Source organism: Crassostrea angulata, chromosome 4 (genome assembly GCF_025612915.1).
Source record: "Crassostrea angulata isolate pt1a10 chromosome 4, ASM2561291v2, whole genome shotgun sequence".
Lineage (NCBI taxonomy): Eukaryota > Metazoa > Mollusca > Bivalvia > Ostreida > Ostreidae > Magallana > Magallana angulata.
Genome location: NC_069114.1, coordinates 30,098,692 through 30,113,199, shown reverse-complemented (window position 1 = coordinate 30,113,199; position 14,508 = coordinate 30,098,692). Strand labels below are relative to the sequence as shown.

The following is a 14,508-nucleotide window of genomic DNA, read 5'->3' as shown; positions in this document are numbered from 1 at the left end:
GTTGCTGTCGGGGGGGGGGGGGGGGGCAAAAAACTTGCTACCGTTCTCATAGTCAGTGAATAGGTATATTATAATAGGTATATAATTTTAGAAATAGTTTCCGTGCTACAAATGACTGCAACGTCAATAGTTTGTTCATTTGGTTATCTTTATGGCCGTATGTAGTGGTATTAAATCAGTCCAGTCAGTAATATCTGTTTATTACAGTCTTATCATATTGCAAATTTGGAAATTACTGAATGGATGAAAATACACCTGTAGGTACAAAATTGCATTTACACCCACCAAGTATGAATTCCATGAAAATTCACAGTATGGTAGGTCTCTGTTTTACCTGTACACTCTGCATGCAGCACAGATTCTTATTTTCCCCAACAACTTAAATTGATCACCCTAAGGCTTCTAGCCCGTTTTTTTGTTTTTTCATATCCTGTGCAATGCCATTGTCCATAACACAACTTACTTAAAATTAATAATACACTTACAAATCCAATTTTAGTCAAGTCATTGCTTTTGATAGTATTATCACTCTCATCTGAATTGGTACTTAATTTCGTCATGTTATTAGGCAAGTTTTTTTTTTCTCTTTGTGCGTGGTTTGTGAGGATGGGGGAGGGGTATCGTTCGATCTCGAATAAAATTGTCGTTTATGAATATTGGATTGTTCAGTCTGTAATTTACTATTTTTTCCTCTTTGATCTTCATTATAGCCCGGCTTCTCTACATAATAAATGCAAATCACGTATTCTTATGAGAGCATGTGCTTACTTGGGTCCATTTGGGTAATTATACCAACCCGATCTGTTTACTTCCGGTAGTAAGACAAGGACAACTCTGTGAACTTTCTTAGTGGCCAGTGATTCAGGGCAATGTGGTGGTCTGTCCTGCCTTCCTCTCTCCTTACGGTGGGATTTCTGTGTATGCCTGGAATTTTGTCAGACAGATTTTTCCGATTTGTTCGTTATAATGACAAGGTAAAAGCAATGTACATGTATGATATTGATCATTTTAGAAAAAAACAGAGAAAATTCGGTTTCCGAGGAATGTTTTAAAAGATAGGCTAACATTTATCAATTTTAACAATTTGAACTCTGTATATTAACTTGAACAGTTATGATGCAAATGATTATTTTTTTTTTACTATGCTAACACACTATTTTGTATTTTTATTTCAAAGAATATAAATAGGGATACCTATGATTCAATGGACTTTCAGTTGAGCCACAGGGATTACTTCATAATGGGGAGCAGATACGTTCGGAGGGTATGTGCTATTTCTGTAGTCTTTATCGTGGCAAATTAGAATTTAACAATGTTCCACTTTGTCGTTCTTATAAAAAAAGTTTTGGAGAAATCGCCCAAATGTGTTACCATTTAGAAAATAGAGAGGTTAAGCATTTGAATGTGTACACCTGCAGTCTGCGGGTAAGTGTGGAGTTACAAGTATGTTTACAGGTACTTATACAGTCTGGGTTATTTGTAATAGTTGCACATGTACATGTTTTTGTAAAGCAATCAGATTCAACACGTTCAGCTTACTCTCACTATAATGTATGTAAACAGTGTGAGCGTTTGCGATTGGGCGAGCACATATTTTGTTTGTTAAAATAAAGACAGTACTGGCATCCGAACAATTCTCACCAAGGACCATTTCTCGCCAGTGCATTGTTACGTCATTTTGTCAACACATAACACTTTGTACAAAAAATGATGTTAGAATGAAACATTTATGGTCCTTGGTGAGAATTGGTCGGATGCCAGCTAGTATATTAGCTTAATTTTGTGAAAGAGGAAATAAGGTACTACATTTGATACATACATGTACAAAGTTGGATCCCCCTGCCCAGTGATTGGGAAGGCCAATCATTGTTAATGGGACTATATGCCCCCCCCCCAAATCTTTGTGTACATGTATGTAGATATACATGTAGTAAAGAGTGACAAACTTCTGTTAATGAAGATATAGTGACTGATGACTTAATTCTCTTTTTGATGAAGCATTCATGTATACTAAATTTTATCATTTGTAAAACAATTAAAATTTAACACTTCTGACATTATGTCTTTTGAACATACAGTATGCAATTTTGTTCATATTTCTGATAAATACTGTATGTATGCACTTTTTTTATTCACAGGGATTGGATTGGATCCCAGAAGTTGATTAAAGAGAAATGTATACGATGATAGACTTTTTGTACCCTGATATTTAAATAAATGTTAAAATCCACTGAATTCAGATTTTATTGACTTTGTTCCTCTGAGATAAGAGAGATAACTCCAAGACTGTGCCCAGTGTTGTCAAATATTAAAAAAGTACATTATGTCAAATTTTGCAGTAGATTTAATATGAAATAGTGAGCATTTCAGGTATGATGAATAATTCATACATAATACCATTAAGACTCTGGCCTGTGTTACATGTTTGATTTGACATCAAACTAATAATAATAATAATAATGTCCTTTATTTATACAGGATAGCAAAATTAGTTTACAACTAGTCTGCAAGAACTTGTAGAATCTTCCATCTTTTACAACACCCTTTGAATGTGCTAGAAACTAGATCTGAAGTTTTTTTTATATGGGTTCTGATGTGACACATCAATCTATACTTAAAGTTGCGTTATATTTTTATAATTAATTAGAACAATTATTATATTTTCTGCACTATTTATATATGATAGAAAAATTGAAACATAAGGAGAGATAAAAAAGCATGGATTGTCCCAACTCAATGTTTGCATGTGTAAATTGGGAAGCCCTTGAACCCATGCATTCTTATTCATTGATTGTAGGTCTAACAATCTTCTTGATATTTCATGCTGGTATGTTGTTAATCCAAAAGTTATCATGATAGATGCATGTAGCTATGGATGTAACTAATAGAACATACATGTAAGTCATGGATAAATCATATTCATATATAACAGAGGGTCGTTGTGTAACGATATATAATTATTACTGCGCGAAACTTATTTAATAATAACGAATGGTGACTTTAAAACAAAATTCAGCTTTATTTTTTGCCCAAAGGCTGCACATGGTTTTCGTTGCTGTGATCTGGAACAAACAACATGGCGGCAGAGTTCATGCAGTATCGGAGACCCGTGGGTGCAGGTCCATCGTTAAACACGTGACCAATGTGTGATCCGCATCGCTCACATGTCACTTCCAGTCTATGCATGCCTGTTAAGTATATGCAGTATAAATGATTGAGCAAAAATCCAATGAAAAAGAACAATTGCATGTATATATACCGTAGGAAAAATAAGTTTCCATATGAGTCACTGGGATATGTAGAACTTTCTTCGAGAATAATTTTTTCCTCCCATTAAAATTTAAATTCCGATTGAACGAAAATCCTATAGGAATTACAATTCCGGCAGGCAAATTAAATTCATATAGAAAAGCTGTTTTTCGAATTGCCGTCGTAAAATATTTTTTTCCTATCCTATTTGAGATGAAATTAATTAATAAACGTAAAACTTCTTTTTTACCGTAGGCGTAATCGTCAACAATGCCCATCTGTGTTCCTATCCTGTCGTAAAATGACGGCCATCCGGTCCCGGAGTTGTATTTATGAGCAGACGAGAAGAGGGTGTTGTTGCAGACGACACAGTGGTACAAACCATGTTTATGGTTGTCGTAACCAGGAGAAAACCGCCTGGAATATATAAATCAAATAATTCTGCAACTTTTATATGTTTAAGAAACACATCTTGCACGTATGGTGTAACTTGCTCTATTGAATATTGAATAAATAAATAATTTGCAATGAATAATTAGAGAAACATAGAGCACGTGACCTTTCTGTTCCTTTTTCACGAGTCACGTGGTACTGTTCAGGCGTAAGACGCGCGCGCAGACTTTCCTCCGAGTACACCAGTGGACAGGTATTGGTATCCCGACAGGACTGCTTCAGGACGGTCAGTGCCGCGTATGGATCGGAGGGTACGGCTGCACCCAAGGCGACCCCCAGCACAGAGAGGAGAGTTAGAAAGCCCACCATAATAAATCTGGAAACAGTGCATCGATCAAAATAGTATTATAATGCATGCTAAGTTATGTACATGTATAATTACACATCTGTACCAATAGTTCATCCGCACTAATTGCGAACTCTACAGGAAGTTTATATGTCTTTAAGTTTGAAGCTTCAAATTCATCAGACTTAACATTTTGTACTTGAATTTTGGAAACATCCTTCTACATGCATTAAATGAACACAGTGCATGAAAATACGGTATTATAATATAAAGGGTACATGCATACATGTGTATTTACATAACTCATATTATTTACAACTTATTTTGAACATGATTTTTGCATATTTTTTGATAAAAAGAAAATTTCATAACGTCTGCTCAATTTTTGAGCTTTCTTAATTGTTAAACATTATTAAACTACATGATTGTAGTAATATAAAGCAGCAATTATCTAATACAGAATTGCTGTATGGTCACAGAAAGTTGAACCGTACCATATTGAACTGAGACCATTATTGTAGAATTAGATATGTTTAATAGGATTCAAGCATTTTTGATAAAATAAATTAAATTGCATGAACATGTATTAGCATTGATTCCATACATGTATATCCGTTCAGTATTATACAAGACATTTGATAATTTTTTGGTTACGCAAGTCCTTGAGTGGCGCCACCTACCTTGTTTTGGACTCCGTCTGATCTGTTCGTTGTTATCTTCAGGTCAGGCTTTACATTGTAGGAATCGTGACGTCACGGGTCATGGCGGCCATGTTCACCAATAAATCTGTCAGAGATAATGAGTATCTAGATGTATATATATAAATAAGAGTGTTTATGTTTTCATCAGAAAACACAGTCATTGTGCTATCAAAGTTATAAAATGCAAATGTAATTATACTTATTTATGAAAAGAAACAAGTTTAAATGACCATGGGAAATTTTCACACCAACCGATCGAGTTTTTATTATTCAGTAATTCACAGTATTATTTTCTGGTTTGGGCCTTTTTATCATGTACCATAGCCAAGTAGCAGACTGCAATGGAGAAGGGGATTAAAAAAATGAGAGTCGGCGGTTAAATGGGCTTCTGATGCAACGCACTATTTAAATGGCCAAGGAAATTTTTTAATACATATAATTGTAAAATCTGTTTTCACTTGCGTCACAACGACTTACTTCAAAAACATATCAATCCAGTTGAAAAAGTAACTTTTTAGTTTTGTACAATATTGTTTGCCATTTATATAAAGACAATTCGTCTAATTTTCTGTACTTACTGATATAAATTGATCAATTACAGAGAATTTTATTCTTTGCAGATATTTTACGACTTTTATTTGGATGTAATTTATTTTACTTAATTGGATAGACAACTTTCTCAATTCTCTTGTGAACTTTTTTTTCTGCAATACAGCGGATGGTAAGTTGTGAATTGTTGGGGACCGAGACGACATGTTTTGGGTCTTGACACAGACAAGAGTGACTATATGAGGGATTCATACTAAACCTAAAGAACCCGATGAACTTTATGAATTGCAGTTGTCCTTGAACAATAGATTTTAAAGATATTTCTAGAGTAAAACAGCAATATTGTATACAATAAACCCTTTTCAACTATGATCTGTTATTTAAAGGGGCTTGCTCACGATTTTGGTCAAAAATTAGTTTTTCGATTTAAATGTTTACAATGCTTTAATAAGGCATTTTCAATATTTTAGTGTCATTCTTTGAGTTATCAGCGAGTTACTGAGCTTACAATGCTTTGCTATGTAAACAAAGCTTTTGTTTACATTTTGAATGTTGAAGTGAAAATTCCAGTTTTAGACCAAAAATGAATGTGTTAAACGTTAGGAACTGTTTATTTGTCTTTAAAATGAATTACAACATGGGCAAAGCAGGTTGTAAAAGATTTTTTACTGGTATATTGAACATTTGTAAACAAAAATAGGGCACGACGCCGCACGAGCCTTGTTTACATGACCAAGAATTGTGAGCTTTGTATCTTGCTTATAACTCAACGACTGACTTTCAAATTCCATTTGATCTTTAGAAATGCATTTCAAAAGCATTGTAAATAATAAAAACATAAAGTTAAAATAGAATTTCACCAAAATCGAGACCATGCCTCTTTATGGAATTATTTTAATATTTATTAAAGCGTAAACTGTCCCAAACCATTTTATATCGTATATAACTAATATTGAACTTACTGCTAGTAATATGATTTTTTTTTACAGTTATTGTAGATGAATACGGTCATTTGACCTTTAAAATGACGACAAATTATACAAAAACCAAACACAACGTAAGGCGGGTTGATCACTTTTATTGACGTTAGTCTTACTTTGACGTTGGCAACATTTTTTCTTCAATATAAAATATTTTTTTAGCCAAACAATTATTTTTATAGTGTGTTACAACCAGAATTAAATCATTCAACTTTGAAAACAACTTTGTATATTGCGATAATTCAGTTATTACAGAGACATAAATAACATGTTATTTATGTCTCTGGTTATTATTAGTCCTTTATTTATTAAATGTTAAAATTTATATTAAATCAAAAAATATTGAAAAAATATATTATTTTGTAAATACCCGGTATAATGTCTGTACTCCCAAAGACCAGAACTGGGAACAAAAAAAAATACATTGTAATTCTATCAATTTTTTATCGCTTTTATTTAGGGTGGTATGGGACACTTCAATGTTATGACGTATTGTTTATCGAAATAAACAATAAAATAAAGTGTACTTTTGTAAGAAGTTTCTTTCCCTTTATTGTCACCTAACAGCCTAGCGCAGTGGGCAAGAGGGTTTACTACATGTACGAATCTGAATGTGAGTTCAAATCCCGCTGGGGCTTTTACAATTTTTACCTCTCCAAATATTCTTGAAAACTATTTTTTGGTAAAATAATGTAAAATTTTAAAATTCTAAACCTTTGAAAGTATTTCAATTATAATGTGCTTTAATCCATATTAATATCGACAGATGTCCCATACCACCTTAAAGATGCTAAAAAAAAAATGTCATGTCAGCGGTATAAGATTCATAAAAAATCTTAGGTTAGAACGTTCTAACTGGACACCTAAAAACGCTTCATGAATTCAAACCGAGACCCCAAACCTCTCATTAAATCCAACCTTTTTTTGAAATTGACCCATAAATTGAAGCCTAAGTACTGTTACTTTACATAAATGTAGATGTTGTGCCGATGCTTTGTGAACAAAGCTCTGTAATGAAACTTTCAAAAGAAGTTTCCAATCGATCCTGCTTTGTATACATTATATAGTTTATACATAGTTTCAATTGAATACTAGTAAACTAGTCGAATAAATGTAAAAAAAAAAATGAAAATGCACGCCTGTAAATGCATGCATATATTCATATGTTAAATAGGACGAATTTTCAAGTCTTAAAAATAAATTGCAAGCTCAAAAGAACGGCATGTTTTCCCAAAGTTTAGCACGCAATTTGCAAAAAGAAAAAGAATATGCATGCAAGTTTAAACCATTTTGGTTTTTTTTTTAATCATCTGTACCCATAAAAAATTCTAAATATCAAGCCCTTTAGAAGCCAAATGTCATGTACCAAACTCTGAAATTATCACCGAACACACAGTATCTGTCTGAAGAAAGAGTTTACAAAGAACGAGGAATTGTAAAGGAAAATATTGGTGTACATCATCAAAAATTGAATCGGGACCTTTTACAAACACGCGCTGTGATTACAGTGTAGCGGCTTACCTAGACTTTGCTTTCTCAAAAGATTTGCAAAAATCAAACAAAGTGCATATCTCACACAGACGTTTCCATTGATTCTTTGATTGAGAACTCCCAGCAAATTACTAATAACAGCGCCCGGCCGTCAATTCGGAACTGAAAACTTGGTCAATACTTTAATTAATTGGATACGATTTCACGTTGAGCAAACAAAATCAGGTGAATTCGTTATTCTCGGATTTTTAATAATTACCTCGTCACATTTCTTTACATATTGGCCCCTGATCATAGAAATAAAAAAAAAAGTTTTCTTCTCAATATATTGACAAGGCTTCGATGTGAAATTCCAGGTGTCGGCTACTGAGAAACTTCGTTTTCTATAGAGCAGAATTAATTACTGTAGCAGTTTCGTTTTGTTAAAGATTTTTATTGTCCAATCTCAAGTTTTATGTCATGTGGATTTCATTTGAAAGAAAAGTAAAACGTGTCCCTTTTAAACAGATTGACTCATTACTTGACACATTCGATTGCCGAAATACCTTTGATTCATATAATTGTAATTATCTTAGGAGAGAAAAATTTAACACTTTCTACTCAACACCACACGCATGAATTCACCCAAAACTGATCAAACATTATACAACGTGCATAATTCACTTCAAATCTCAAATTATTATTACATAAAAGAAATTCACGTCTTTAATAAATTAACAAATACACAATACAATAACAAGGAAAAAAAGTTGTTTTGGTCATTTTGCATGGATGGGGTACGGAAACATCATGGATGATATCACTCCCCTCTCCATGGTAACGGTATGCTGGGTTTCCACGTGACGCCGTAGGTCCACTTTTCGCTGGAAAGCCCGTCCACATTTCTCGCAGGCGAATGGTTTGAATCCCGTGTGTTTTCTGCTGTGTGTGATCAGATTTGACGATTGGCTGAAAGCCTTCCCACATTGTAGACACTTGTGTGGTTTTTCACCTGAAATAAAATGATATACAGTTATTTTCATATTTGTGTATTTAAATAAATGCAAACGTTTACACCGACTGTTAAAGGTATATCGTTTGATTCAATTCCTTCTTTTTTAGTGGTGGTGGTGGTTGGTATTTAGGGTTAGAGAAAAACAATTTTACATTAAAAAAAATCTTTGTAAAATGATTTGGACATGTTTCTAATTAATTTGGAAGTCTCAGAAACCCAAACAGAACGCAAGGGAAAACGTGTAGCGTCAGTCATTAATTTCAATTAAGAGAGGTGACATTTTGGCTAAGCGGTCTCGCGAGTCCGCTTTAGCGATTTAGCAGAGGACAAACCAATGCAATCTGTTGGTGACATTTAGGATTGACATAAGCTCACTGCTTAGGGAGCATCTCGCCAGATTGTATCTAAATACAGACCAAAATCTGGCCCGCTTTGCAGGATGGTACAGCTCCATAGAGTTATAGCCAGGATTCATGTCGCGAACAGAAAATGATTTTAACCTTTGACGTTCGGAAGCCGTGCTGCATAGAGTACCACTTATCAATTACTAATGATTCATACACCCTTTGTTTTAATGGATGCAAGGATCTAATGCTTCTATTTATCTTAGTCTATGGGGATATGTTCGTAATTTGTCATTGTTATGAGAGATTTGCTCTACCAACAACCCCTTCTCCCCGTGAATTCCCCCATATACTAGCTCTATTTCGGTAAATAAAAGAAAGGACATACAAAATGAAAATAAAATTTACACCACATTTGTAAAACCAGAACATGCATTAAAACGATTTTTTTTTCAATTTTAGGCATTAAACTTGAATGTTTAAAATGATAGGCTTTACAAGTCTACATATTTTTAAAGAAATCTTTATCGTAAAGTTATTATTAAAAAGAAAACCGCCTGGTTACCTGTGTGGATGTACGTGTGCTTTTTCATGTCGGACTTCTGGTGAAATCTTTTGCCACAGTACGGACAGGGGTAGGGCCGTGTGTCGCTGTGGATCAGAAGGTGAGTTGAAAGCGTCGACGACCTCTTGAAACACTTCCCACATTGCTTGCACTCGAAGCTCCGCTCCTGGGTATGTACAATTCGATGTTGGTCTAAACTGACGGCATGTCCAAAAGTCTTGTTACAGATCTCGCATGCGTATGGCCTTGACCCGCTGTGTGACCTTCGTACGTGAACCTCGAGCCCGTGCGGCGTGCTGAAGAATTTGTTGCATTTTGTGCACTCATAGGCTCCATTGCTTGTTTCCAACAAGGAAATGTCGTCGATGTTGTCTTCTTCTTTCGCCGACTGAGATTCCGATACAGGAGAAGGATACATGGCCCCATATTTAAAAGGATAACCACCGAAGTAATGATTGTATGACAACAGGAAGTTGTGCAGGAGATAGCGGGTGTCGAACCCGATCCTAAGACTGGGATGCATCATCGTCATCATGTGTCTTGCAGCTAAAGAATCCATGCCTGGCAAAAGATATAACGCACCAAAATCTTATTAATGATATTATGGTTATTTTACTTTTTAATTTTATCGATATTACTTATAAAATAAAATTAGTTGATGTACTTAAGGAGTATAAAGATCATAGCTCACTATGAACATTAGTAACAGCTCACAAAAATATACTAAATAGTGATAATTTAATTAATATAGACCTAATTTCAATTAGAAAGAAATTCCAAAATGAATAAGAAGAGAGAGAGAGAGAGAGAGAGAGAGAGAGAGAGAGACTTACTGGAGTTTTTCATGCTTTGGTCCATCCACGGTCTGAATAGTCCCCCGGGGTGGAGGAGAGGATCAGTTTGTTGGAGATCGGAGGAGGGTCTCTCTGATAAATATTTATCGCTGAACTTTGAATCTGCAACTGAAAGTTGTAAAACATTCTTACATATTATCTTGGTACATGTATCATCTTGGCTTTATAATTTCTTCCCAAAAACCCGGATTTTGTATTTGCCTTTCGTATCGTTAACAAAATTTTTCCATGGTACAATAATTTTGATAATTCAAATCTTTTTCATATTTGGTTTTTATCAAACTCATTTGATTATGTTGAATAGAATTTTTAACCATGTCCAAACTGAAAACTCTCAATGTAATTTGAAACTATAATGAAATCATCCAAATAGTTAACGTTTTACTTTCATCATAAAAAAAGTCTGTATTTAAACATCATCTTATTCTGGGCATAAATTAATATTTCCTTTTAAAAATTAATTGCAAACTTTAACAATGATAAATCATAATTGTATTTTAATTTGATACAGTGTACAGCGGTATAATAAAAAAAACCTTACATTCGCCATCCTCTATGTAAAAATGAAACTTACATTCTTTTTTACAAAACAATTTATAGTTAATAACTTTTGGCATTTTTTTTTTTCACTGAAGAAAACTAAAGAAGGCAACAATATCAAAACTTACGATTGAGAGAAGAAGGCATCACCAATTGGAAGGCGCTTTGGTTTGTCTCCATTGCTTCACGGTCGTAAAAAGCACAGATATTCTTATGCTTGACAAGAAATGATTTTGGCATTCTGATCAGAATTAGAAAATTTATTGTCAACTAAAAAAGTGATTTCTTTATATAAGGGCACGAGCGCCGAGTTTATAATTTGCTATAAATGGTTAACGCCCCCAAACACAAAGCACGCGAGCAGCGGCGTTCGGGCACGCGTAGTGGAATTCCCTCCGACCAATCGCACGCGGATGGAATAAAACAGCCATTGTGCATGGTATTGAGTTAGTAAACACTCGGCAGAGAAAGTAATATTTGAGTTTAAATAAATATTTCCGAGTATGTTTTGTGATTGTGTTTGGATTTGCGGGAGAAAGAAGTCGGTTTGTCTGTTTGATGTGACTTTTGTTGTTGATTTGGGTAATTTACTTTTCTGTAAGTCTATTAAGCGCATTAGAGCACTCGCTATTCAGCCAAGAGAGACTAACTGTTACATCAAATAATGAAAGATTTTGGTGAAAACCCGTTAATTTACGGCATGTGTCAACTTTCTCACCTTATGTGCATCTACCGGCGTGGTTCGAAATAGATTTGTTGATTTTTGTCTTCAAAAGTAAACATTGCACTTTAGGACTACAGAAGAACATACCTTGGTTAGATTGAATGGATTTCATTGTAATTATTCCGTGAAAGTTTGCAAGAAAAGATTGCAAAAGGTCCGTTCTTATAGGAATCCGACACCCGGCGAAACCATCAGGTGTTGTGGTTTCTGTTTGTAAACGCTTCTAGCTTGTTTGTCTATCATAGCATCTGTCATAAATAACGGCGTTGATACATACAAAATTTAAGTTTATAAACTTTTATTGTCTTAAAACACTTGAGCAGTTCCTAGCCTTTAGTGTTTGAAGGTTAACTAAAAAAGTTCAGCTTATAAAAAATTAAATCGGTTTAATGTTAGTTAAGAGATAATTTCTTTAAAAATAGATGAAAATTAACATGATGGCAAATTAACAAAATTGGGCCAAAATTCGAAATATTTGATTTCTATCTATTCAAATGCATGTGTTTGTGTATAATCTGAAACACTTTTTTCTGGTACAATTTAAAACAAAACATGAATCATAATTGAATTTTTTTAAGAAAAGTAAATTGTTTCAATTTTTTTCATACGAAGATTATCTTTTTATTTCTTCAATAAAATAATTCAATAGAATTTCATAAAAAGTTAGTTGTTTAGAAATACGATTTTTTATATAGTTATAGATAAATGTATTCTTTTTCAAACAAGGTAAATAAGGCAACAAGCTCCAAAAAAATTATTTGCATCATAAAGAGTGATCTCATGAGTATGACAAAAATGTTCTACTTGTGTACATTGCATTTATTATAACTTTTTCAAGATGTTCAGATGATGAAGGAAGAAGACGTAAGTACACAAATAACAATATAAAAGCAAGATGTTTTTCAAACGTCATGAAAAAATCGTGTTACTAAATGTCTGTTTTATTTTTAAAACAGAACATTGCAAACTCCACCAAAGATTATAGGAGTTTATGATTGATCTCACCATTTCATTTACGTTGTTATGCTTATAAACATTTTTTATCTTCAAATCTGCCAAATTGTTTTTTGCCTTTTTGTATCCAAACTAAAACAAAACAAACAACCTCATCCCCACCCCACAAAAAATAACCACACCAAAAAACACAAAAGCCCCCAACAAAATCAAACCAAAACAAAACACAAAAAACACACCAAAATAATAATTTTATCAACAAATTTTTGCCAACATAATTTAAAATACATGTGAATGATTTCCTATCCCTGTAATCAGACATTTATCATTAATCTGGAAGACAGATGTATTCTTAAAGGTCGTGATACTGTTTTTGAAAGTAAAATATAATAGTAGTACCGATTATTTGTGATGAAGATAATGAATATACAGAGCTGCAGAATTACTTACTCATTTGTAAATTTTTTTAGTCATATATACAGAGAATGCATAATTAAACAAAAACAAATTCATGTCGTAATAAGAAAATTAGCTAATTAAATGTGGTTTCCAATATTTAGGATGTAAAAATAATCAGTAGATATCATGACATACACATGTATGACCTTGAAGGCCTGCAAACATCCAATACATGTGTACATGTGCATGGAAAACATGTATCCAATTTTTGTTTGGAATAGGGTAAATTTTTGTATAAATTTCTTTAAGAAAACTCAACATTAAAACAAGAGCACCTTTATTTTTTTCTTCGTTGCGATGTATCGAAGGTACTGTTGAGTAGATTTCGGAGACTTTACTTTAAAAATTGCTCTTATTTTTTTCTTAATTCATGAAACTACCTAAAATAATTGATATTGATTTCGCTGTATATCAAATCATTATATTAACTTAAGAGCACTGGATGGTCGTGGCCATATTCCTACTATATTTGCCTCCATAAGAAGAAGAGCTTTGTACAAAGATTTAGTCCTATATCTTTGTACTCCTGAAACTGTTCAAATTCTTAAAACTAAAATATTTAGAATTTTTCATTTCTTAATTATTGTTAATTGCTAAAGAAATAATTTCTAAAATATTTTAGGTAGATCTGATGGTTAGTTTGGTGACCATCCAGCCTCCATAAGAAAGTTGCTTGCTGCGCACGCATTTGCTACATGTACAAAAAATGAAAAAGTACTTTCGAAATTTTTATTTTGTTGCATTGGTTTATGATACTTATTAGATATAAGATTTCCTGACTTCAACATTTAAAAGTGGCTGCAAACAGGATATGAAGCACGTTTTTTTTTTTCAAAAATACTTAACCAAAAACAACAAGTACTCTTATTAAAATTAGATTTTAATTTTTTATTTATGAATTTGATGCTTTGATCCCGGTATACTTTACTCGTTATTCGCACGTGTCGTAATTACATTTACACGTGCAATGATCCAATTTCATAGAATAAACTGCTTATCTATCTTGTTTTGTAACTAAATTATAGAAGTTTTCGTATTTTCCCTAAACAAAATCTTTATTGTTCATCTGCAAAGATATTCAGGTTGTTTTTGGTTTTTCTTTAACCAAAATAGACTGATACAATTGAACATTTAAAAAACTTTTAAAGAGAAAAAAAAAAGATAATTTTGGAATTAGTTGCAATGTAAGTGATAAGCATACGGTTTTACTAAATGCCCTCAAAAATGGTACAGACCTTAGCAGACCTTAACCAAACAAAACCGGTCAATTAGATACACTGGCTGTTCATCGAAATTTTTTTTGTCGAGGAATGTAACAAAAGAAATGACCACTTTTGTACCAGGCCTGATTTCAAACATTCTAGC

The 14,508-nt window shown here is 33.2% G+C and overlaps 1 protein-coding gene and 1 long non-coding RNA gene across 2 annotated transcripts; one reads left to right on the top strand and one right to left on the bottom strand.

Annotated features, from left to right (window-relative positions):
• Positions 1–804: 804 nt before the first annotated feature.
• Positions 805–2,235, top strand: LOC128181956 (uncharacterized). Its single transcript, XR_008243383.1, has 3 exons — positions 805–974; positions 1,178–1,264; positions 2,139–2,235. It is a non-coding gene; the product is annotated as an uncharacterized LOC128181956 (long non-coding RNA).
• Positions 2,236–2,995: 760 nt separating this feature from the next.
• Positions 2,996–11,276, bottom strand: LOC128181955 (zinc finger protein Gfi-1b-like). Its single transcript, XM_052850540.1, has 7 exons — positions 11,135–11,276; positions 10,446–10,574; positions 9,613–10,173; positions 8,490–8,700; positions 3,809–4,018; positions 3,500–3,666; positions 2,996–3,188 (listed from the first exon to the last, which is right to left on the bottom strand). Exons 1-7 carry the CDS (start codon positions 11,244–11,246, stop codon positions 3,019–3,021), a joined length of 1,560 nt encoding a protein of 519 aa, XP_052706500.1. The 5' UTR covers positions 11,247–11,276; the 3' UTR covers positions 2,996–3,018.
• Between the last annotated feature and the right edge of the window lie 3,232 nt (positions 11,277–14,508).